Source organism: Bufo gargarizans, chromosome 1, assembly GCF_014858855.1.
Source record: "Bufo gargarizans isolate SCDJY-AF-19 chromosome 1, ASM1485885v1, whole genome shotgun sequence".
Classification (NCBI taxonomy): domain Eukaryota; kingdom Metazoa; phylum Chordata; class Amphibia; order Anura; family Bufonidae; genus Bufo; species Bufo gargarizans.
This window is the reverse complement of record NC_058080.1, coordinates 226,862,759-226,889,512: the sequence shown is the minus strand read 5'-3', so window position 1 is coordinate 226,889,512 and position 26,754 is coordinate 226,862,759. Positions and strand designations below refer to the sequence as shown.

The 26,754-nt window shown below is 41.3% G+C and overlaps 1 protein-coding gene across 1 annotated transcript in view; it reads right to left on the bottom strand.

Moving 5' to 3' along the window:
- The window catches only part of COL25A1 (collagen type XXV alpha 1 chain), a 423,067-nt gene that overhangs the window by 164,620 nt on the left and 231,693 nt on the right, over positions 1-26,754 (bottom strand). The window contains exons 3-4 of the mRNA XM_044277438.1: positions 17,306-17,350; positions 10,493-10,500 (exon numbers count right to left, since the gene is read on the bottom strand). Coding sequence (XP_044133373.1) covers positions 10,493-10,500; positions 17,306-17,350 — 53 coding nt within the window. The remainder of the gene's footprint in view (positions 1-10,492; positions 10,501-17,305; positions 17,351-26,754) is intronic.

Sequence of the window (26,754 nt, the reverse complement as noted above, 5' to 3'; positions counted from 1 at the left end):
AATAAAGGAGGAGAAGAATGTATAAGAGAAAGAGTCAAAGAAAACATCAAAGAAAACTGTGACAGTTGCATCTTGGATGGAATAGATGTCTTCAGTACCATACGCATTGGAGCTAAGCACTCCTTACTAGAAGATGCATGTGCCTTGTAATGAGATGTTGTATTAATGCTTTCTGTTAACACTGTAGAGAAATGCGACACCTGTTACCCCTACTCATAATCCTGATAAAGATAACAGAACCTACATAAAATACTGCGCCTGATCAAAGGGTTGATCCTCAAGCCTCTACTGTTAATCTCCAACTTGATAGCTATCTGCATGATTTTACCCACAGGAAATTATCTGTGAAATCTATGTGACTGACCGTGGAAAAAAGTGACAAATTGCCCAGCGAAGGCCAAAGCCACGCACGTTTTAGGGATGAATGATGAGATCTATTGCTCAGATGCTTTTACTCTTAAGTCATTGCACTTTACATGCTTGTGCAAACATCACCCTTAGGTCAATAAACTGAATGTAAAGAGTAGAGAAATGCTAACATGACTTCCCGCTCTAGAAATGATATAGCGCTTCTCAGTGTAACCACATGAGGTGTCAGATCAAAGATGGCTTGGAAATGTATCATGCTTACCATCTGATCCTAAAAGCCTTACTTTAACCGAAATACCATTTGTTTAAAAATGGACTTTGACAGCCAGGCTGTGAAAAGTAAAAAGTATTGAGGCTTATCTGGAAATATCTGGACTTTTGCCAATGAGCCAGCCAACCTGAATGGTATTCAGTGGCGTAACAAGGACGTATGGTGCCCTGTGGCAAAACTTAAAATGGGGCCCCATATCACCACGACCACCGTCAGTAGCATGAATATGAGAAGCTTAAGATTATGTTGGTTTTTCAAATGCACTGGAATAATGTTCACAGTAATGTCGCAATGAGGGGATAACTTACACAGTGAAGTTATGGCACAGGAATAGCATTCACAGTGATGTCATGGTACAGCTATAAGGCTCAGAGTGATATCCCAATAGTATGATGTACAGAAATAAATCGGTGATGTCACAGCACAGAAATAATGCAAAAGGTAATGTACTCTTCCACTGCCCATATACATCACAAACTGAACATATGTCAGAGTGGAGCTGGGGCCCCATAGTCGCGGCTATGCCTGCTCCTCTGATAGTTAGGGCCATGATGGTATTACTGGTTGCTCTGAATAGCTCCAGCTCTATGTTCTAGCAGTATTACCTAGTGACATGTATGCCATTCAATCATTAGCTCTAATGTAGTACTGTTGCAGGTTCCTTGTTCTACTACAAAAAACTAACACCTGCTAAGTGATATTTTATTTGTTTGGTACATGTTCATTGCACTGGCAGTAATGGCAAGGGTGTAAGAAGTATCCATGGGGTAACAACAGATAGATAATAAACATATGATCACTGGAGGGCGAACCAGACCTCAGCAACCAAACAACATGATCACTGATCCACTCACTTCTATGGGTCTGAGCAGGATAGCCAAATGCTGCACTCAGCAGTAGCATAGAAGTGAAAGGAATAGTGGTCACCCAAGCACACCACTGCTCCATTCAGGGACCCCTGTTTTCATGATTGCTGGAGGTCCCAGCAGCTGGACCCCCAGCAATAATGTATTTATTGTCTATCCTTTGGACAGGTTCTAGATCAGGGATGGGCAAACTCGGCCCTCCAGCTGTTTTAAAACTACAAATCCCATCATGCCCTCCTGTAGGCTGATAGCTATAGGCAGCTGGAGGGTCGAGTTTGCCCATCCCTGTTCTAGATGTTGATAATGGGTAAACGCCTTTAAATCTAAAGAAAGGTGACCCTCACCCAGCAATTGCAATACCTATTACCCTATTAGTTACACACGTGAGTAAGGGTGGACATACTTATTTGTTTAATATCAAGATTAATGTTGAGCGAGCCTGATGAGCTCACTGTCTAATGTGTATGCTGGTGTTATGACTGAGGCCAGATGTCCAAGAAAGGATGGAGCAGTTGGACTCCAACATTCTCTATTCATTTGATCTCCGGATATATAAGCCACAAGTGACTGGGGGCTGCTTACTACCCTCTCCCGATTGGGAACACGCTCGGCCAAACTGATCTTTTGGCCAAAGGCCCGCTAAGGTGTATGGCCGGCTTAACCATCTAACTTCTTTGCATGAGCTAAGCTTGGGCTTTGGGGAAAGCATTTAAATGCTCTGCGTTAACCAAGCTTGGTCAGAAGGTGAAAGAGGGGGGGGGGGGGGGAGTTTCTTTAGCTGCTCCAATCTCCTCATTGGACATGGGCTTGGTCTTGTTTGAAACCTGGCATTCCACAAATGACAACTACATTCCGATTTCTAACAGCGATATCTTCCTATGTAGTGAAGATAATACTGTCATTCTGGTATTGTTTGTCAGCTTTAAAACAATACAAAGCCCATATCTCTAGTTAATACCTTTACAGCAATATAAGCACCTAAAGCAGCTGCCCCTCTCCCCTTCTGTCTAGAGGGGGTGGGGGCGAGGCAGTTGGGGAGCTGACAGCCTGCAGGAGGAGGAAAAAAATCATAAAAAATAAATAGAAATTTTGAATAATCATCATTGTACTCACATTATAAAGTTATGAAAATAAATTCCACAAAATAATGTTAAAATTGCACTTTTTTATTTTTTCCTCTAAAAATAAAATAATAAAAGTTATTTAATACACAATATATTCCCCAAAATGGTTCCTTAAAAACCTACAACAAATCCACAAAATAAAAATTTTAAATTAGAAGAAAAAATTTCAATATTATGACTTCTGGAACACAAAGGGGGAAAGTGATACTAGTCCTTAAGGCTAAAATTAATTATGTCACTAAGGGGTTAAAAATGCAATTGTGTCACCTGAGTTGTGCCCCAACAAGATTTACTTCAGACACATCTATGATAAAAAAAGGTGACATTTTTGGGAGGGCTTTTTCAATTTTAATGTGACTGTTAGAAGATTAATCTTGAAAGGATCTCATAGACCTCTGCAAGGTTATAACAAATTATATATCTGCTCTATTCCTGCTTACATTTGAAATTTGACAAAAAATACTTTTGAACCATGTGTTGGATCAAGAAATGTGAATATTGTGATTCTGCTGGTATACTATAAATTATTTCTTCTTTCAAAGAGAACTCGTCACCATTAAAATACAATACAATCTGTTGCATGCATGTTATAGAGCAACAGGAGCTGAGCAGACTGGTATATAGTTTTATGAGAAAAGATGCAGTAAAACGTATCATTTATATCTCTGAACTCATACATATTTCTGATTTCTTTGTTCATGGGGAAGGTGTTATCAGTGATTGATAGTAATCTCTCTGTGTGTATACATTGACAGCTGTCAGTCAATAATAGCTTTACACAGGGAAGGTGTTATCAGTGATTGATAGTATTCTCTCTGCAAGTGTGTATACAGAGATACTGTAGCTACCCATTCCTCCAAATGGAAGGATGAACAGGAGTTTCCTTAGGCCGAATACAAACAATAGGGAAAAGCAACATACAGAACCCAAACAAAATACAAGAAGGGAAAGGAAAGACTTAAAAGGAGCTATGGAAGCACCAGCAATCCAAAACTGCAACTGAAGCTATAAACCGCACAGCATAGTGGGAGAAGCAACTATAAATAAGGAAGGTTAAATGACCAGATTAGCAACACCTGAGGCAAGGGGTGTGGCCATACCAGAAACAACACAGATGCCTATTGATCCACAGGGCAAACCTGTCAGATCAAACCACATGTTGCCAGTCTCGTCGATCTCCTGAGACCTGTCGCGGGAAAGTCTGTGACAGATAGCTGTCGATCACTGATAGCTGTACATGGGGGAGGTGTTACCAGTGATTGATAGCATTCTCTGTGTAAGTGTGTATACAGAGATAGCTGACATAACTGATAGCTATACACGGTGGAGGTGTTATCAGTGATTGATAGCATTCTATGTGTGTATATACAGAGATAGATGTCAGTCACTGATAACTTCTACCCTGTGAACAACTAAGCTCAGAAGGAGCAGAGACTTAAAGGGCATCTGTCAGCAGATTTGTACCTATGAAACTGACTGACCTGTTGCATGTGCATTTGGCAGCTGAAGGCATCTGTGTTAGTCCTATGTTCACATGTTGCCCACATTGCTGAAAAAAATGATGTTTTACTATATGCAAATAAGCCTCTCATAGCAATGGTGGTGTTGCCATTACACCTAGAGGCTAAGCTCTCTCTGCAACTGCCGCGCTCCCAATACCTTGATTGACAGGTAGTGTAAATGTGATCAAGCCTGGCCCTGACTTCTCCTAAAGTCAATCAAAGTGGAGAAGGCATAGTAGTGTCTCTAGAGCAGAGTCTCTAGACGTAAAGGCAACGCCCCTGTTGCTACTAGAGGCTCATTTGCGTATATTAAAACATCATATTTCTCAGCAATGCGGGCTCATATGAACATGGACCAGATGCTTTCAGCTGTCAAGTGCACATACGACTGGTCAGCCAGTTTCATAGGTACAAATCTGCTGACAGATGCCCTTTAAATGTATAAATTATAGGTTTTACAGAATCTTTTCTCGCAAAATTATATATCAATCTTCTCATCCCCTCCTGCTCTATAACATACTATCTGCAGATTGCATTGCATTTCATGGTGACAGGTTAAATCATTTTGAGGAGAGCAACTCCACATCACTACACTGATTTATATAACACTCAGCACCTCTAGAAAGCTGCGGACAAGTCCTTTTGGAACTGTAATGGCAGCTATTAGTCATCACTTGTGGAAATCAAGCTTGTGTTCTACCATGATAACTTAATCAAGTAACTCATTCACTGCTAGAGAGAGCTGCTGTAGTTATGTGGATCTGTTTATTAAAATTTTATTTGAGTACTATATACTAATAAGATATCAGCAATAACAGTAGTCCACATTCACAGCGTGCCAGCAAGCTCAGAGCCAAAATTATCATTCCAATTCATATTTCTAACATTTCTGGTATGTGAATTTCAATATGAACCAGTAAAATTTAATTGCCTGTTAATTTACCAGACTGGAAAAATATTGTTGACTGTCTATAGATCGCTTAACGCTATTACATAGCCAGTTACATGTCCCTCGAGTACTGTTGCGTGTAGCACATTTTGTTTTATAGTGCACACACTGTAGAAAAGACAGGTGATTAGATTCCCTAGTCTCTAAAAGGTATACAATATCTAAAACATTCTCATCTGCCTGTGCAAACATAGTAGATAATCATACAACTATACAGTACTCCCAAATCATCTTTAGTTTTCTTACCAAATGTACAGAAATTCTAATTCCCCTTCGTAGACCTGGCTGTAGAATTCAGTTTCATGGCAAAGTAATCAAGGAAGAGAATATCAGCAATGCATCCTTACATATATTGTATTTTTCATATTGGGAGAAAAGTTGTAGAGTGCCTTATAGTCCAAATGCTAATGACCACGTCCATTTTGGAAGCATTCATTAGCATGCAGGAGGTGCAGGGACCGGTGAGGGAAGTGCAGGCTGATGGGGGTCTGAACTGAGGCTCATGGTGGTCTGATCTGAGGCTCATGAGGGCCAAATTGAATGCTGATGGGGGTCTGATCTCAGGCTCATGGGGGTCTGATCTCAGGCTGATAAAGATTGGGGGTTTAATCTGAGGCTAATGGAACTTGGGGGTCTGATGAGGCTCTGATCTGAGGTTTGATAAAAAATGAGGTGTGCATCTTATAGTTCGATGTGTCTTATAGACCCAACAGTATGGTAATAGAGCTACCCAGGACATTAGAGCAGATTACACTTACTGTGTTACATCATATGAAAAGACACTAATTGCACATACAGAACAGTGACCACATAGTTGTATCCACACAGACTTCCCCATATACATTTCCTTTTATACCTAGCTGGCAAGTACAGGGTGGCTATACTAGCAGGTGCTGAATTGACATAGATAGGTCTGTTGGCATGGAAAGAAGCCTTTCATGTGTGTACATACTGAAACAACTTTCAAGTAAGCCTGCGTTCACATTTCTGTATCTCTTCAAATTTTGTGTTCTGTCAAAGAAGGAGAAACACGGAAAAAAAACACAGAAAACACCAAAATAGAATGCTGGACCTGTTATGTGGTATGATGGAGAATGGCAGTGTTGACAACAGGTTCCACCGTCTGTCAGTTTAAAAAGAATATATCTGCAGGCTGTGCTAGTCTTCCAGTCCAATCTGATGGGATCCCCTGGTGAACAAACCTTCCTAAAATGACTGCTTATCTGCAGCTTATTATTTCTATACCAATAATAAAATTAGTGTTGCAATTAAAGGGGTTCTCCCATCTCAAAGCTACTAAGGCAAGATGGAAAAGAGCACCAACCACCAGGTGGCAGGGAAACCGTCACACTCTGCAATTTCCGTAGCTCCTGTTGCACTGTATGGTTAGCTCGAGTGCCAGTCTGCTCCACTATTTCCTGGCCACGTGGTGGTCGGCACTTAGTCCCATCTTGCCTTACTAACTGAGAGATGAGACAACCTCTAGAAGTCCATTATGGCCTTGGTCTGTCTACGCTTCATGTGTAAAACTTGCTAAAATACATACTTCAGTTTGGAAAGAGATCTAGATTTCTTTCTATACTTGGTGTTTTAAACTCGTCCAGTTTAAGAACTGTTTTAGTAACTTTGCAGAACATTCTATTCAAGTGGTAACCCAGAACGTTCTGTACTCCTGGATTCTCCAAATCCATTCTGCTGTTACATGTCTAACATCTATCCTCAAGTATATACAGTGCCTTGCAAAAATATTCACCCGCTTTTGGGTTCACATCATGTTTTTGCCATCTGTTTAATGTATACAGACAGATGCCTGACAGTGGCATCCATACACCATAGAGTTCCATTGTAAAAAAAAATGCTTATGTTAACATATATGTTTTTTTACCGGACTCTGCAGGATGGAAAAGCGTGGTGTACAGCGCTTTTGTATCCGTTTTTCCCAACTTATACATTAAAGGGGTTCTGCACTTTGTTTAAACTGCAGCGGCCTTCTCACTGTTTACCGCTGGCCCAGTGACGTCACAACTAGTATCAACTGACCTGGGCGGGGCTAAACTCCATTCAAGTGAACAGAGCTTAGCCGCGCCCAGGCCAGTTGATACTAGTTGTGACATCACTCGGCCAGCGGTAAATAGTGAGAAGGCCACAGCGCTGTTGGAGCGCCGCTGCCTTCTCAAACAGCTGATCGGTGGGGGTCCCGGGTGTCGGACCCCCGCCGATCAGAAGCTAAAGTTTTAAACAGCTGACACCCGAGGCTAATGTCTGTGAACTGCAATAACACTGATTGCAGACATTTAGCCCTTCATATGTTGTGTAGTCGGGAGTGTAAGGCCGTTTGTTTTTTGTAATAGCCTAAAGCCTTAGGAAAATTCCCAGGCTATTAAAGCTGTAGTTTTTATGGAGGCCTACAGGTGGCAGGGCTCCCTAGGAACTTAGAAAATCATCCATACACTGCAATGCTAATCTGTTGCCGTGTAAGGTAGAAGCAGTCTAAAGATTGCATATTCATATCACTCTCCATTCCCCATAATTAATATAAAATAAATAAACCAAAAAATTAAAGACTACAGGCATTGCCGTATCTCAAAATGCCTATACTATTAAAATATAAACGTATTTATCTCATATGGTGAGGAATGTAACTGAAGTGTTTTTATTTCTAATTCAACCCTATTTTAAAAAAAATTACAGATTCCAACTAGATCATATGCAATATCAAATGGTGCCATTAGAAAGTACAACTTGTCCTACAAAAAATAAGTGCTCATATGCCTATGCAAATGAAAAAATAAAAAAGTTATGGCTCCAGGAAGGAAGGCAGTGAAAAATGAAAACACAAAAAGGAAAAGTCACCCAGGGCTCAAAGGGTTAATGACAATGGAGCAAATTAACTAATATACATAAGATAAGAAAACAAATATTAACCTACCTGGTCTAAAAAAAAAATTTTTTTTTGGGGGGGGGGGGGGGTATATGTTTTTGTGCTTTTGCCCCTGATCTTTCAAGACCCTGGCAACACCCCAGAACTGTACTACACTAATACCTAAAATATATAACAACATATGGAGAACCAGTATAGCAGCATGAAATTGTGAGATATGAATTTACTATATGTGCTGACCAACCATACAACCATATGATGGAAGGGGATCCTACGGATTTTTTGTAAGTAAAGCTTACAGTCCTGTCTCATTACATAGGGACACCTTCATCAAATCAAATATACCAGAAAAGGTAGTGTGAAATAAAAAGTGACATGCCTCATGCTGTATCTTGTTCTGATTGAAACATGTACAGCAGAATTAAGAAAAGCTACATAAAAATTTTGACTTTTTTGTGCAAAATACTGGCAATAGCCATGAGGCTGCACAGCATCTTGTGCCAAATGAATTATGTAGCAGGTTCCAATTTGATACATTTGGAAATTCTGAAAACTGAAAGCTGGAATCAGACTGATCGCTACTGACAATGCTGACATTTGTCACAAAGGATTTTATGCATAAGGACCAAATTATTAGAAAACGACATAACTTAAAGAGCATCTGGCAGCAGGATCAACCCTATTAAACCAGACACAATGCTTAGGCTACTTTCACATTAGCGTTTTTCTTTTCCGGCATAGAGTTCCGTCACAGGGGCTCTATACCGGAAAATAACTGATCAGTTATATCCCCATGCATTCTGAATGGAGAGTAATCCGTTCAGGATGAATCAGGTTGTCTTCAGTTCAGTCTTTTTGACTGATCAGGCAAAAGAGAAAACCGTAGCGTGCTACGGTTTTATCTCCAGCGAAAAAAAAACTGAAGACTTGCCTGAATGCCGGATCCGGCATTTTTTTCTCATAGGAATGTATTAGTGCAATCAAAATACCGGAATGCCGAATCCGTCGTTATGCGCTGACCGAAAAAAAAGTGAAAAAAATAAATGCCGGATCCGTTTTGCCGGATGACACCGGAAAGACAGATCCGGCATTTCAATGGATTTTTCTGACTGATCAGGCATTTTTAAGACTGATCAGGATCCTGATCAGACTTACTAATGCCATCAGTTGGTATATGTTTTGCCAGATCCAGCAGGCAGTTTTGGCGACGGAACTGCTTGCCGGATGACTCTGCCGCAAGTGTGAAAGTAGCCTTAGTGGGGTTGATCCGGCCGAGTAATAGTATATGTTTTATGCAGATCTGTTGCATTTTAGGCTACTTTCACACTAGCGTTCGGGTTTCCGTTCGTGAGCTCCGTTTGAAGGAGCTCACGAGCGGACCCGAACGCAGCCGTCCAGCCCTGATGCAGTCTGAATGGAGGCGGATCCGCTCAGACTGCATCAGTCTGGCGGCGTTCAGCCTCCGCTCCGCTCGCCTCCGCACGGACAGGCGGACAGCTGAACGCTGCTTGCAGCGTTCGGGTGTCCGCCTGGCCGTTCGGAGGCGTGCGGATCCGTGCGGATCCGTCCAGACTTTCAATGTAAGTCAATGGGGACGGATCCGTTTGAAGATGCCACAATGTGGCTCAATCTTCAAGCGGATCCGTCCCCCATTGACTTTACATTGAAAGTCTGGACGGATCCGTCCCAGGCTATTTTCACACTTAGCTTTTTTTTGCTAATATAATGCAGACGGATCCGTTCTGAACGGAGCCTCCGTCTGCATTATTATGAGCGGATCCGTTCAGAACGGATCCGCCCGAACGCTAGTGTGAAAGTAGCCTTAGCTGTTACATTCATCTTTTAATGTTTGTGCATATGAGATCTTCAGCGCATCAAGGGGCAGACCCAAACCTCTGGTGCTCCTTAGCTCCTCTGCTTTCCAGCTATGGTCACTCCCCTCCTTGACAGATAGTGTCAGGCATTATTAGTGTCCTTTTTTTTCCTGGTTCTGTAATCCAGTGCCTGCAGCGTACATTAGACTATCAGTGCCTGTGCATTATTGATCTGCACTGCTGGGCAAGCAAAAGCTGATGTACTACACATGTGCCGATAATGGAGCAGCTGCGAGATTATAGGGCCAGGCAAGAAGACAATGATGGTCCCTGCCATTCCTGCCCATTGGAGGAGCTAAGGTGGTAATGGTTCCGAAAAAAAGATTCCAGTTCTACAGTTTGTATGGACATCTAAAGGTTTTTATAACAAGGTAGGAGATAGACATTCAGTGGTGTGTATAACTGTATAAAGCACCCACTCTAGATATGAATCAGTTAAGGAAAGAACTTTTTTTATGAAAAAATTTGTTTGTCACTCATTCCACATATTCACTGCAAATAATGTGACTTAAAATTAATATTGTATTCCAAAGAGCAGATCCTCATTCATTTATTCTCACTGGCAGAACACTTCAAAGCAAATTACAATTTCAAAAGATCACAAGAGAGCTTTCTAGAACAAAAAAACATAATAAAAAAATTTAAATGGTACTTACAGGAGGTCCTGCGAAGAGACATGAAAAGAAAACAAAGACATTTTTTGTTAGCAACATGATATACAGTAAATTCTGAAATATCTATCTATCTATTTATCTATATTGACTTCTCCAAAGCATTTGACACTGTACCACATAAAAGGCTAGTATATAAAATGAGAATGCTTGGAGTGGGAGGAAATGTCTGTATGTGGGTAAGTAACTGGCTCAGTGATAGAAAACAGAGGGTGGTTATTAACGGTACACACTCAGATTGGGTCACTGTCACTAGTGCAGTAGCTCAGGGGTCAGTATTGGGCCCTATTCTCTTCAATATATTTATTAATGATCTTGTAGAAGGATTGCACAGTAAAATATCAAATTTTGCAGATGACACTAAACTGTGTAAAGTAATACACTAAATTTGGACTTGCAGGAACAGAGTGAGACAGGACTGTAGGAGAGACAAACAAGAGAACACTGCAACTAAATAGAAATTTTATATCTCAGCCAAAGTGCTTTATTCACAACCATGCAGGTCAGTACTTCTTTTTTCCTCTTCTTTCTGTGCGCAGTGGATGGCAGCTAGTCTACAGTATATTCACCAGATCTAGGAAAACTGCAAACTAGACATTCAGCATGCACAGGAGGAAACTGCTAAAAAATGGCAGATACAAGTCATATAATAACAAGACATGGTGTTATTATTCCTCATGTATACACGCTGTACTAATAAATGTTAAATTTGTTGAAAGGTTACATACGGGTATGCTTTAACTGTAGCAACCAACATCAGGCAGCTGCTGTCATGGCTTTTAAGATCATGGGTTGCCTCAAGGGTCATAGATGTACACAACAAGAACATAGTCCTGCCTTACAAATCACTAGTCAGACCACACATGGAGTACTGTGTACAGGTGTGGGCTCCTGTGAACAAGGCAGACATAGCAGAGTTGGAGAGGGTTCAGAGGAGGCGACTAAAGTAATAACTGGAATGGGTGGACTACAGTATCCAGAAAGATTATCAAAATTAGGGTTATTTAGTTTAGAAATAGGGTCATTTGTCCGTACTCCATGGAAATGAAAAAAAACCCTGAAAATTAGAAAATTAAATAAGCACAAAATAAGCCTGTGATGCTGCTAAATCAGAGATTGGTGCAAACGTTGAAAGATTTGTGTAGCATTTTATCACTTCTGTTATAGCTGCCTCCCATTCTGCATCTCATCAATAATCAGGGGACGCCTCAGTAGTGAGGGCTTGGGAAGCACTGGTTCACATAGCAATGCACTGTATTGCTCATGTTTTATGAGAACCCATGGATAAAAAATATATACAACCTCACATACTGTAACTCAAAATAGTGTTCGTCTGCACAGCATCATCTTAATCATGTTGACTCCTCTGACAATATATTTAGCTGCACATAAATCTTACTACAATGTACGCATTGCATTGATGTTTTACATACAGTACATTTTGTCCAGTGTAGACTATTAAAAAAACAGAAAACATACATAAATCTATATACGGTATGTACATGTATATCCAGTAAAGAGCAACTTTGTGGGCAAGACATATGTAAACAACCAATCGACTCTGGTTGGAGGAGAACCAAACTTCAACACAGTGGGGGTCATTAAAGGGGTTCTTCAACAATGTGAACAGGACTTGTAGAGCTGCCTAGGGTGGTAAGGGGATGGAGCCTCCCTACACTACGCTCTGGCACTTTTATATACTACATATTGGTGAGTGTTCCTGTCAGGCTGCTCAGCCATGATAGCATATTGTAGGCCAGATCACGTTATTATCATCTATTGTAGAGCAGTGTAGTGAGGCCCTCACCCCCTAAGCAGCTCTGCTAGTGATGGCAACCAGTCCTGCTCAAATTGTAGGACAGGTTGCTGGTGGCCATAAATAATTCCTGGAGAACCCCTTTACTATGCTGCTACTCTGGTTTTCTATTGTACAAAAGTTGCAAACTTCCTATTTTGGGACTTTTTAAATGCCATTGCACCTTGCCCTTGCCACTTTCCAAAAGGTGGGTGGGGTGAGGGTGGGAAGAGCCAGGTCACGGGAAGGAGCTCAGATGATTTACTAATATGTGCATCAGAAATCTGGCCAATACTACACCAGTAATCTACTCTAGCTCCCGGCTGGAGTACAATTCTGTAGCAGCAGAAAATGCAACAAATGTATTACGTTCTTAATAAATTTGTCACATTTTCCACTGACTAGGGTGTAAAACGCTGGTTTAGTAAAATGACTCCCGATTTATATGTAGAATTTAGTTCTCAACTCAGTCAGTTAAGACTGCTGCAATACAGCACAGTTGTGATGCACTTGCGTTCACAAAGCAATTAAAATGTTGCTAGTTTGGCTCCCTCATTAATTACTGGTGTTCTGCATAGCAGAAATAACATAAATGAACTAATTAACTGTCCTGGCTAAATTCTTTAACTCTAATTCCTCTTGATGATATAATTGCCAACTGGGTGTTACCAGTTGGAGTTGTGTCTGACCCTGTCCAATCAGTGATGCCAGTGGTAGACTGTCCAGGGACAAACCCCAAATAGTAAAGTCCAGTTGGCAATTACTTCATGCATTTCTAGAAGGAATAATAGAGGAATGGCGCAACATAGGGTTATAATCAAAAGCTGCACCAGAAATGAATAATAAAGCCATGTCAGGAGAGGTGCTAGGTTCTCTTTCATTAGGGATGACCTGTAATACCTGACTCAGCCTCTGGACAAGTGTGGTGCTATTGCTAGAAAAATAGAAGATATTTCACCCCAAATGCATTCAACCCCCTTTAAAATATATTTATTTTTTAACATCTTTTGTTATAGCAATTTTCTAATATACCTGTATATAGTCCGTGTTCAGTAATGGAATAACATCATCTTACCACAACTTACAGCATTCATAAGTTATATAAAGAGCCTCCAAATACAAGCTGGTTGGAGCAGAGGCTTGAATTTCAGTTTTGGAATTAGTAGAGGCAGATAGCTCTACTCTCTATAAGGGCTCATGCATACAACAATAATAGGACATGTTCTATTTTTTTGCGGAACTGACATGCGGACATACAGAAACAGAGTGCATGTGGAGTAACTTCCGTTTTTTTTTTTTTCGTGAACCCTATCAAATTAATGGTTCCGCATATGTTACTTTTAAATCTATAGTGAAATAAAAATCTGATGCATGTTTTTTTGTGTTGTTTTAGGCCTCTTTCACACGAGCGTGGTGTGTGAGGGCCCGATAAGATGCGGGTGCGTTGTGGTAAAATGTGCGATTTCTCCGCGCGAGTGCGAAGCGTTTTAATGCGTTTTGCACGTGCGTGAGAAAAATCGCCATGTTTGGTACCCAGACCCAAACCGGGACTGCATCACTGAAGTTCAGGTTTGGGTTAGGTGTTTTATTATTTTCACATATAACATGGTTATAAGGGAAAATAATAGCATTCTTAATACAGAATGCACAGTAAATTAGGGATGGAGGGGTTAAAAAAAAAGCTAACTTACCTGCTCCATAGCTGACGGTCTCTGTTCTATCTTCAGGACCTGGCAAAAGACCTGTGGTGACATCACTATGGTCCAATCACATGGTTCATCACCATGGTGAGGGACCATGTGATTGGATCATGTGATGTGACGTCACCACAGGTCCTTAGCCGGCAGCTCAACATTACAGAAGAAGATAGAGATCCACAACTACGCAATCAAGTGGACTCGGTGAGTTAATTTTTATTTATTTTTTTAACCCCTCCACCACTATTTTACTTTGCATTCTGTATTCAGAATGCTATTATTTTCCCTTATAACCATGTTATAAGGGAAAATAATACAGATCGGGTCCCCAGCCCGATCGTTACCTAGCAACCAAGTGCGGATGCGGTGCGATTTTCACGATCAGGCGAGGAGACGATCGGGATGGAGACCCGATCATTATTATTTTCCCTTATACCATGGCTATAAGGGAAAATAATAGCATTCTGAATATAGGATGCATAGTACAATAGCGCTGGAGGGGTTTAAAAAAAATAAAAAAAAAATTAACTCACCTTAATCCACTTGATTGTGCAGCCCGGCATCTCTTCTGTCTGTCTTCTGTGCTGTATGGAGGAACATGACCTGTGGTGACGTCACTCCGGTCATCACATGATCCATCACCATGGTAAAAGATCGTGTGATGGATCATGTAATGACCGGAGTGACGTCACCACAGGTCCTGTTCCTCCATACAGCTAAGATGAAGACAGAAGGAGATGCCGGCTTCTCGATCAAGTGGACTAAGGTGAGTTAAATAATTTTTATTTATTTTTTAACCCCTCCAGCGCTATTTTACTATGCATTCTGTATTCAGAATGCTATTATTTTCCCTTATAACCATGGTATAAGGGAAAATTATACAATCTATAGAACACCGATCCCAAGCCCGAACTTCTGTGAAGACGTTCGGGTTTGGGTACAAACATGTGCGATTTTTCTCACGCTAGTGCAAAAAGCACTACAATGTTTTGCACTCGCGCAGAAAAATCACGCGTGTTCCCGCAACGCACCCGCACATTTTCCCGCAACGCCCGTCTGAAAGAGGTCTTAGAGTTTTTTGTTTTTTTTAGGTCAGTGGCATTTATTCCAGCTTGCTCTTGGTATGGAGTATTTTCTGTGTTTTCCAACAGGTTCAGGACATGATAAATGCCAGGAAAATGTACAAAATTACACTAGATAAAAAATGCCAACAAAAACATTGTTTGTACATTTTAATGAGACAGTGTAAATGATCCCTAAAGTATCACAATACTGAAGACTGTACCTGTGATACAAGTAGTTATCATTAATAAAAAAAGCAATAATATATTCCGCCATACTGTGCACAGAATGCATTCCTTCCCATCAATGCCTATGCCATATAACAGCTGTATCTCTGGCACGCAGCAGTATTTCCTTCTAACACAAGGCTTATTTATAGGTGGCTCTCGAAAACATGTGCCAATCTAACGGAATGGGTTTTTGCGGGTATTCCACTTGAATGAAGCTTTCAGTCATTGCTTTCAATTAGGTTCTTTAAAGACAGGAAAAGGGTGCAGGGCTGCACAATGAGCTCCAACAGGTGTAGCCGTAATTCACTTTTCATATTGAATTTCTAAATTCTAACATTAATTCAGGCGCAGTAAAATGTGTTGTTGTGGGAGGAATATCACCCGGCAACACGAAATCTGTTTTATGAGAGCTAAAGGACAAATTACTATTTCTATAAAGGTGTAGCATATCAATGCCACATTATTTTGCAGATGGGTTTATAAGAGCTAGCTTATTGCCAAAAATTGTCAGGTGCAGCAGCAGACCACAGTAGAGTGAGTCTGTAGTCAATGCTGAACGGTAGAGGCTAGAGCAGATGTTACAACAAAAAACGCAGGGTTGACGTCACACGGAGCTCGTATCCGTACTGATTTTCTCCAAAGCATTGCCAGATGAGCGGTAAAATACTAGGTTATGCTACTGTTAGTTCAATAGGGAGGAAATCACAAAAAAGTCGCCACCTGGATTAAACTAAGCAAATAGTTATGAGCCTCCTAAGGGATAATTACTGCGTGGGCGATTATCTTTCAGCTGGCAACAAGTTATTTAACCCCAACTGGTGCAATGAGTTGCTTCTCATTTCTTAAACAACCATGTCGAAAGACACATCTTGTGGTCGTGGAAAAGATGTTAGTCTGTTTGATAAGGGTCAAATCATTGGCATGCCTCAAGCAGAGAAAACATCTAAGGAGATTGCAGAAACTACTAAAATTGGGTTAAGAACTGTCCAACGCATTATTAAAAATGGGAAGGATAGTGGGGACCCATCGTATTCAAGGAAGAAATGTGGCAGGAAAAAAATCCTGAATGATCGTGATCTGCGATCACTTAAATGTTTAGTGAAACCAAATCGAAGAAAAACAACAGTAGAACTCAGGGCTATGTTTAATAGTGAAAGTAAGAGCATTTCCACACGCACAATGCGAAGGGAACTCAAGGGATTGGGACTGAACAGCTGTGTAGCTGTAAGAAAACCACTAAACAGTGAGGAAAAAAAAGGCTTCAATTTGCTAGGGAGCATAAAGATTGGACTCTGGAGCAATGGAAGAAGGTCATGTGGTCTGACGAGTCCAGATTTACCCTGTTCCAGAGTGATGGGCGCATCAGGGTAAGAAGAGAGGCAGATGAAGTAATGCACCCATCATACCTCGTGCCAACTGTACAAGCCTGTGAGGGCAGTGCTATGATCTGGGGTTGCTGCAGTTGGTCAGAACTAGGTTAAGCAACAGTATGTGCTCCAAGAAAGAGGTCAGTAGACTACCTGAACATACTGAATGACTAGGTTATTCCATCAATGGATTTTTTTTTTTTTTTTTGGTGGCGACTTTTCTTTTGGGACAGGCAGTGTATATATATTTATATATTTAAATTATACCAGTATACACTAGCAAGCTCTAAAACAACAGTGGATATTCTTCATATATGATATGAAAATACCACAAGTCACCTGCCCACTGAAAAGCATCTACACTGTATTTGGAGTGAACTACTGAAAATAGCTGCAGTAGCATGCAAGCTCTCAAACAGATGGTCCTGTAAGTATGTATAGACCAGTGGTGGTCAAGCTTGATCTTCAAGATCTACCAACACTGCAGGATGCTTCAGAAATATGGTGCATATACATGCTCTCTTTTTCTGCTGTAAATCTATTCTGATAGACAGGGGCATTATTTTGATCTTTTTCTGTGATTTTTGATAGACCGGGGCATGTAACCTAATATTTTCATAGTTTATAATATGGTAAAAAATGCTTACCTGGTTCACCTCTTCTGCCTCTCTTGCCTCTTTGGCCGGGTGGACCTGTAATAAAAAAAAAATGAAATATTCAGTTAACTTTCGTACCTATGTAAAAGCGGTCTTTGACAGTTATTATTAACAGCATAAATAATACAATATATATATATATATATATACACATATGTATACACTATATAATGTATATATATGATCATAGTTGCCAACAGGCTATCTCTAACTTTCCTGCAAATTTGGGCTGTCGTGGACTAAAAATGCATCGGGCTTGTAATCCCCACTCACATATGGGTTTGGAGGCGTTCCCAGGGCAGGGTCTATATGTCCCTAATTTATTAACTGCAATTCTGGTAAGTATATATATATATATACAGTACAGACCAAAAGTTTGGACACACCTTCTCATTCAAAGAGTTTTCTTTATTTTCATGACTATGAAAATTGCAGATTCACACTGAAGGCATCAAAAACTATGAATTAACACATGTGGAATTATATACATAACAAAAAAGTGTGAGACAACTGAAAATATGTCATATTCTAGGTTCTTCAAAGTAGCCACCTTTTGCTTTGATTACTGCTTTGCACACTCTTGGCATTCTCTTGATGAGCTTCAAGAGGTAGTCACCTGAAATGGTCTTCCAACAGTCTTGAAGGAGTTCCCAGAGATGCTTAGCACTTGTTGGCCCTTTTGCCTTCACTCTGCGGTCCAGCTCACCCCAAACCATCTCGATTGGGTTCAGGTCCGGTGACTGTGGAGGCCAGGTTATCTGGCGCAGCACCCCATCACTCTCCTTCATGGTCAAATAGCCCTTACACAGCCTGGAGGTGTGTTTGGGGTCATTGTCCTGTTGAATAATAAATGATGGTCCAACTAAACGCAAACCAGATGGAATAGCATGCCGCTGCAAGATGCTGTGGTAGCCATGCTGGTTCAGTATGCCTTCAATTTTGAATAAATTCCCAACAGTGTTACCAGCAAAGCACCCCCACACCATCACACCTCCTCCATGCTTCACGGTGGGAACCAGGCATGTAGAGTCCATCCGTTCACCTTTTCTGCGTCGCACAAAGACACGGTGGTTGGAACCAAAGATCTCAAATTTGGACTCATCAGACCAAAGCACAGATTTCCACTCGTCTAATGTCCATTCCTTGTGTTCTTTAGCCCAAACAAGTCTCTTCTGCTTGTTGCCTGTCCTTAGCAGTGGTTTCCTAGCAGATATTCTACCATGAAGGCCTGATTCACACAGTCTCCTCTTAACAGTTGTTCTAGAGATGTGTCTGCTGCTAGAACTCTGTGTGGCATTGACCTGGTCTCTAATCTGAGCTGCTGTTAACCTGCGATTTCTGAGGCTGGTGACTCAGATGAACTTATCCTCCGCAGCAGAGGTGACTCTTGGTCTTCCTTTCCTGGGGCGGTCTGCCTGTGAGCCAGTTTCTTTGTAGCGCTTGGTGGTTTTTGTGACTGCACTTGGGGACACTTTCAAAGTTTTCCCAATTTTTCGGACTGACTGACCTTCATTTCTTAAAGTAATGATGGCCACTCGTTTTTCTTTACTTAGCTGCTTTTTTCTTGCCATTATACAAATTCTAACAGTCTATTCAGTAGGACTATCAGCTGTGTATCCACCTGACTTCTCCACTAACGCAACTGATGGTCCCAACCCCATTTATAAGGCAAGAAATCCCACTTATTAAATCTGATAGGGCACAGCTGTGGAGTGAAAACCATTTCAGGTGACTACCTCTTGAAGCTCGTCAAGAGAATGCCAAGAGTGTGCAAAGCAGTAATCAAAGCAAAAGGTGGCTACTTTGAAGAACCTAGAATATGGCATATTTTCAGTTGTTTCACACTTTTTTGTTATGTATATAATTCCACATGTTTTAATTCATAGTTTTTGATGCCTTCAGTGTGAATCTACAATTTTCATAGTCATGCAAATAAAGAAAACTCTTTGAATGAGAGGGTGTGTCCAAACTTTTGGTCTGTACTGTATATATATATATATATATATATATATATATTGTATATATCTAAAGTAATGATTTTATTTTTGCTGTGCTACGCAGATCTACAGTCATACTGAACTTTGGCTGCTTTACGTGATGATCTGACCTTGTCAATTCTTGAACCTTATGACCTTACAGTCAAAGCTTTAGCAGAGGCTGGAGCCAAAGAAATTACTTCTAAGGTAATTTCTTGACTTTACTATTAATGTTCATGACAAGCAATTATTCACAGGATTATTCATTATGAATGAAATGTAGATTGAAGTCTGCTTTGAAATACCAAAGGCAATTTAATAAGACCTACAGGCTACAAGTACGCAGCAAATTTAAGCCAGCAGAAACACATAAGAGAAGCTTGTCAAGGTAACCTCCAAACTACCGGATGGCTATGAGAAAAGTCAAGGAGCCACTTCTGTTTAAATGTCAGAACACTGGGACATATGGACGTGTTAATCACAGAACTTATAATATGTTGCATTATTTATACTGCACACCGTGCAGTGCCGAGCAGAGATGTAAGCGCTCACGTTGGTTGCCGTCTCCACTGGTGCTTACAATGTCACATTCCTAGGTCAATCAAGACAACTAGGCCCAATTACCTATAGGCATGTTTGAAAAGGCCATGTTAAACGTCATAACAATGTACCGTGCAATGCATGTGAATAAGGGTTATAGAAAATCAGATTTATATGTTGCAGAAAATAGCCTGAATTTGCATGGACATTGCAAATGAGCTAAATCGGTGTATAAAAAAAACAAATTCTGTATGAAAATTTGCATGATTACCTAAGGGTACTTTCACACTTGAGGCAGAGGAATCCGGCAGGCAGTCCCATCGCCGGAACTGCCTGCCGGATCCGTCAAAACGTATGCCAACTGATGGCATTTGTAAGACTGATCAGGATCCTGATCCGTCTTACAGACGCATTGAAATGTCGGATCCGTCTTTCCAATGTCATCCGGATCCGGCATTTATTTTTTTATGTTCAGACCGGAAGGACGGATCTGGCAATGCAGTATTTTAAATGCCGGATCCGGCACTAATATATTCCTAAGGAAAAAAAATGTCGGCATTCAGGCAAGTGTTCCGGATTTTTGGACGATAAAACGCATGCTGCGGTATTATCTCCGTCCTGAAAAGGCAAAAAGACTGAACTGAAGACATCCTGAACGGATTGCTATCCATTCAGAATACATTAGGATAAAACGGATCATTTCTGTGGAGAGGACAGGGCAGTTGCAGAGAGAGCAGAGCCTCTAGGTGTAATGGTAACGCCCCCGTTGCTCCCAGATGCTCATTTGCATATATTAAAACATCATTCTTCTCGGCAATGCGGCCACATATGTATATGAGCCCAACACAGATGCCTTCAGCTGCCAAGTGCACATGTAACAGGTCAGCCAGTTTCATAGGTACAAAGCTGCTGACAGATGTCATCCGTGTTGTGTCAGTGGTTTTCACGGACCCATAAACTTCAAACAGCATGTTTGGTCCGCATCACTGACCAATGCACTGCATGTCTCTGTTGTTTTTCTTCACAATGAAGTCAACGGATCTGTGTGCTGTCCGTAGAGAACATGGACAGCATATGTCTGTGATTCATAGAAGTGTAAACGAGGCCTGAGCGCGAAAGACAGAGGATAGATCAACTATCACAGGTTCCTAGGTCTCTCCCTAACCTGGCATCTTACTAAAAAAAAAGCCAGTCATATGCCTCTTTCCCATTACTAAAGTGCAAGATTGCCATCACAAGTTTACAATTTGCAAATGCAAATTTCTAATTCACTAAGGCTACTTTCACACTTGCGTTCGGGGTTCCGCTTGTGAGTTCTGTTTGAAGGCTCTCACAAGCGGCCCCGAACTGATCCGTCCAGCCCTAATGCATTCTGAGTGGATGCGGATCCGCTTAGAATGCATCAGTATGGCTCCGTTTGGCCTCCGCTTCGCTCTGCTTGCAGCGTTCGGGTGTCCGCCTGGCCGTGCGGAGGCAAACGGATCCGTCCAGACTTACAATGTAAGTCAATGGGGACGGATCCGTTTGAAGTTGACACAATATGGCTCCATTTCAAACGGATCCGTCCCCCATTGACTTTCAATGTAAAGTCTGGACGGATCCGTCTGACTAACTTTCAGACTTAAAATTTTTTCTGAAATATAATGCAGGCGGATCCGTTCTGAACGGATCCCATCGTCTGCATTATAGGAGCGAATCCATCTGTGCAGACACCAGACTGATCCGCTCTGAACGCAAGTGTGAAAGTAGCCTAACCCCTTCAGCAATTATATTATTCATGAGATTGACACATTTCTCCAAAATTCTGCCAAGGATTAGGTTATTTGCACAATGTTTACTTTAATAACACAAAGTAGCCCATTAGTGTGAGAGAAGTACGGAGGATTAGCTAACCAAGTTTCCCACGTAGACCACATTTCCTGAGGAAAACATACTAAAAAAATAAGGGTGTTACAACTAGTAGTATATACCCTTGGGCATAACTAGATCTGCACCATTGTGTTCTTCCACTGATACTAAGCAATATGAAGTCATGTTAGCTTGACATCATGTAATCATAAACTTTTTGTTTCATCTGTGCAGATAGCAAATATATCCACCTCCAAAATCGGCTTCAAAATAAGCATAGCGCCAGCACGATAGCTTCCCTTGAAATATAACCGTGCTTTTCCACCAATCCTGACAAATGCATCTTTTTGTTTTTATGCAAAGAAGTTTCTCGGTGCACTGTGAGCAGGGCTTTTCTGTTTGGCGCACGTCTCAGGAATGTCATCTAGCACCATTTGTTTGGTTTCTAGTTCCTGAGATTTCAGAGCCAGTAGCGATAACACAGGCTAAACCAGGTGCACTGGAGCACTGCCCCCACCCACAGTGCACTGAAAAACGTATTTGCATAAAAAGAAAGACAAACATTTCTCAGGATTAGGCTACATTCACACGACCGTATGTGTTTTGCGGTCCATAAATTGCGGATCCGCAAAAAAAACTGATGACATCCTTATGGCATCTGTTTTTTTTGCAGATCTATTTAAAAAATAATGCCTTTCCTTGTCCGCAAAATGGACAAAATAGGACAAAAAAAAGTCTTTTTTGCGGGGCTACGGAATGGACATATGTAAACAAAATATGTTTTTTTGTCAATATGGCCACAAGAAAACATGCTGATTTTGGAGGTGACAGACTGCCTTTAAAGTTTGGTATTTTATTTAAAACATATAAAATTTATATGAATAAATACATAAAGTATATGAAAAAAATTGTATTCTGTCCTTTTATCTTAATATGTACGTACACTCAAGTATACAATGAATGTGTAAAATCACTGAAAAAAAATGATTTTTTACCAACCCCTGCTTAATTAAAAATACTGCCATTGATGTAATGGTCTGTTAATGCCATAGGTATACCAGCCCCTCATTGCTTGCTTAGAGCCATACATTTTACATTGTTTTTTATCGGCTGAATTGTATTTTCCAATGTCATCACTTTGAGGTACATATGACTTATTAATTAGCACTTATTAGGTTTGTTTCACACTTGCATGAAACCAATCTGGCAGCCTGTTGGATCCATCCTTGCTGGGCCCAGCCGTGTGCGGTCGGCATTCCATCCGGCCCCATTCATTATAATGAGACCCGGCGAAGATCCAGCCACAACCTAGCAAACATGCCAAGGAGCGACAGGACAAATACCGCTGCTCTTCGGCATATTTGCCTCTGGCCTGGCTAAATAGGCTGATACCATGGCAGACCTGAGGGGCTTTGTTATGCCCACAGTTGCCATGGTAATATATCAGCATTCAGCACCCTACAACTATGTTATGGGGTGCTGATGGGCAGACATAGAGAGGGTCCCCAAGCCTACCAGTACTTGCCTTACTATAAACTGTGGCATCTAAGTGGTTAAACAGCCAGGACTGGAGGTTTCTCTCATCCAGCAGCTGGGCTTCTGCTGCTGATTGTATGGTAACAGTTTCTGTGCTCTCATGGTCATCATGATGTAGCTGTATATCATGGTGCCTTAATGTGTGGTACTTTATGACATGTAATACAGTTGCATCATGGTATTTTTTTAAGAATCTAAGTTGAGCACTCACTTCCAACTAATTGTGTCTTAAACGGGAAATGCAGATGCCTACAAATGTCCATATCCTTTAAAGGGAATCTGATTTTGGACCATCATCTAGAGTAATACATGAGTAATGCTGCAGATATGGAGTCCAGGTCACTATTTTTTATATTCCTACTGCCTCCTGTTCCCCTAATATCAGAAACATAGAGCTGCGTTGAAATACATTGTCAGGACTGCTGTACATGCGCTCACGAGTCCTCTCCATTACCTTTGAATAGCACATATACATTGTGATCTACGAACAAATTACTATAAGAGTCCAAAAGGAGAAAGAAGTTAGAAAACTGGACAGGGAGCCTGGTAAGGGAAAAGTGTAAATGTGTTCTAGGTTATGATTTCCTGAACTTCCATCAACACGCTTGTCCCCTGATCATACACTACAAGGTGTCATGTTAAATGGAAAAAAAAATATACCAAAAACTAAAATAAACAGTTACATCTAGTGGGAACGTTTTCATGGAAGTCTTCTTCCCATCATGTATCTGGAACTTCTTCTGCCCATCCCCCTCCTACTCTTATCTCCCCATCGGCCTTTCCTAACTCTTCTTTCATTGTGGCTTTCATTTTTATTGAGTCTACAGGAAGCAATGTGTTGAACGGAACAACGGGGCACCTCGTGGAAGGTGGAAACAGGGAGTTTTGGCATTCGCTGCTGAAAAGATTAGGCAGCTTCTGTTTGCATTTGAGGGAGCTGTGCAGATATAGCTTCACGCTCAAAAATCCTGTCAAAGGTCCTAAAATGTCACAAAGCTGCGTTTGTGTGTGGGCTAATGAAGTCTGTCTCTGGCAATCAAAGGATTAGTTCTCGAAGAAAAACAGCAGCAAACTTTCGAAAGGACAGATGAATTAAGCATCTCTCATCAATGTTGACACTGTTCAATAATGGCTGCTCATTGCCGTGTTCCTGAAAATGTCATGTCTTCCTTTCAGGAACACAAGTAGAGGAAATGAACTGGCTAGCTACCCCGCACTCGCATATAGTAGTTTTTCTTATAGACTATTTCAATGCACATATATATAATGATATCATATCCGCGATTACTGCAAATAGCTTCAAGATGCCATTAATTTTCTATTGTGGAGGAACGATTGATACCATCAGCAAACACAAAATGGCTTAGAGAAAGATCATTTCCAAGAGGCAGCACTGTTTGTAAAATAGACTTGCCTTGACAATGACTCATTGTAGCACTTCCACGGCTTGACAACATGCCAAGATTGTAAGGCACAGTGTCACTATGTCATCCATACAATGACATATTAGTCTCATGGGATTCAAAGGCATACACTGTATTATAAAATGTGCCCCCATAATTAATGCAATAGAGAGATACAAGCGCTGAGTTCATGTATGGATGATTTGCCCAGTTATACTGAGAAGCATAATAATCATTTCTGCATATTAGTCAATACAAATGCAGTTGCATAAAGGGGTTATCCCATGAGTGAGGTAAAAAATGGAAATCATCATGGGATCATGTAGTACATGACTATCTCTAAGTTTGAACCATCCCTGTATCTCACATACAGTATCTCACAAAAGTGAGTAAACGCTTCACATTTTTGTAAATATTTAATTACATCATGGGACAAAACTGAAGATATGACACTTTGATACAATGTGAAGCAGCCAGTGTACAGCTTGTATAACAGTGTAAATTTGGTGTGCCCTCAAAATAACTCAACACACAGCCATTAATGTCTAAACCGCTGGCAACAAAAGTGAGTACACCCCTAACTGAAAATGGCCAAATTGGGCCCAATTAGCCATTTTCCCTCCAAATTGGGCCCAATTAGCCACTTTCCCTCCCCAATGTCATGTGAATCGTTAATGTTACAAGGTCTCAGGTGTAAATGGGGAGCGGGTGGGTTAAATTTGGTGGTATCGCTCTCACACTCTCTCATACTGGTCACTGGAAGTTCAACATCATGGCAAAGAACTGTCTGAGGATCTGAAAAAATAATTGTTGCTCTACATAAAGATGGTCTGGGCTATAAGAAGATTGCCAACACCACAAAACTGAGCTGCAGCACGGTGGCCAAGACCATATAGCATTTTAACAAGACAGGTACCACTCAGAGCAGGCCTCAGCATGTTCGATCAAAGAAGCTGAGTGCACATGCTCAGCATCATATCCAGAGGTTGTCTTTTCAAAATAGACGTATGAGTGCTGCAAGCATTGCTGCAGAGGTTAAAGGGATAGTTGGTCAGCCTGTCAGTGCTCAGACCATATGCCGCACACTGCATTAAATTGGTCTGCATGGCTATTGTCCCAGAAGGAAGCCTCTTCTTAAGATGATGCACAAGGAAGCCTGCAAACAGTTTGCTGAAGACAAGCAGACCGAGGGCATGGATTACTGGAACCATGTCTTGTGGTCTGATGAGACCAAGTTAAACTTATGTGGTTCAGATGGTGTCAAGTGTGTGTGGCGGCAACCAGGTGAGGAGTACCAAGACAAGTGTGTCTTGCGTACAGTCAAGCATGGTGGTGGGAGTGTCATGGTTTTGGGTTCCATGAGTGCTACCTGCTGTGGGGAGCTACAGTTCATTGAGGGAACCATGGATGCCAACATGTACTGTGACATACTGAAGAACAGTATGATCCCCTCTCTTCGGAAACTGGGCCACAGGGCAGTATTCCAACATGCTAACGACCCCAAAAACACCACCAAGATGACCACTGCCTTGCTTAAGAAACTGAGGGTAAAGGTGCTGGACTGGCTAAGCATGTCTTCAGACCTGAACCCTATTGAGAATCTGTAGGGCATCCTTAAACGGAAGGTTGAGGAGAGCAAGGCCTCTAACATCCACCAGCTCTGTGATGCCGTCATAGAGGAGTGGAAGAGGATTCCAGTGGCAACCTGTGAAGCTCTAGTGCCCAAGAGAGTTAAAGGGCTTCTGTCAGCCCACTAAACCGTTTTTTTTTGTTTACTAATAATCCCTATACTGCGAGCTCTGCATACATAAGTTAAATAATAATTTTGGTTCAGTAGAATTTGATAAAAAGCTATTTTTAAAATATGCAAATTAACTTGCTACCAGCAAGTAGGGCGGCTACTTGCTGGTAGCAGCCGCATCCTCCGATCCTAATGACGCCCCCTCCGCATTGTGATTGACAGGGCCAGGGAATGGAATCGTTCTCTGCTGGCCCTGCCTGTTTGCATTCAATATCCGTCGCCTGCGCTGCGGCCGTACCTATCTTCAATCTGCGCAGGCGCACTGAGAGGCGGCCGCTCCATCCTCAATGCGCCTGCGCCGATGACGTCACATCTACACCCGGCGCAGGGATGCGT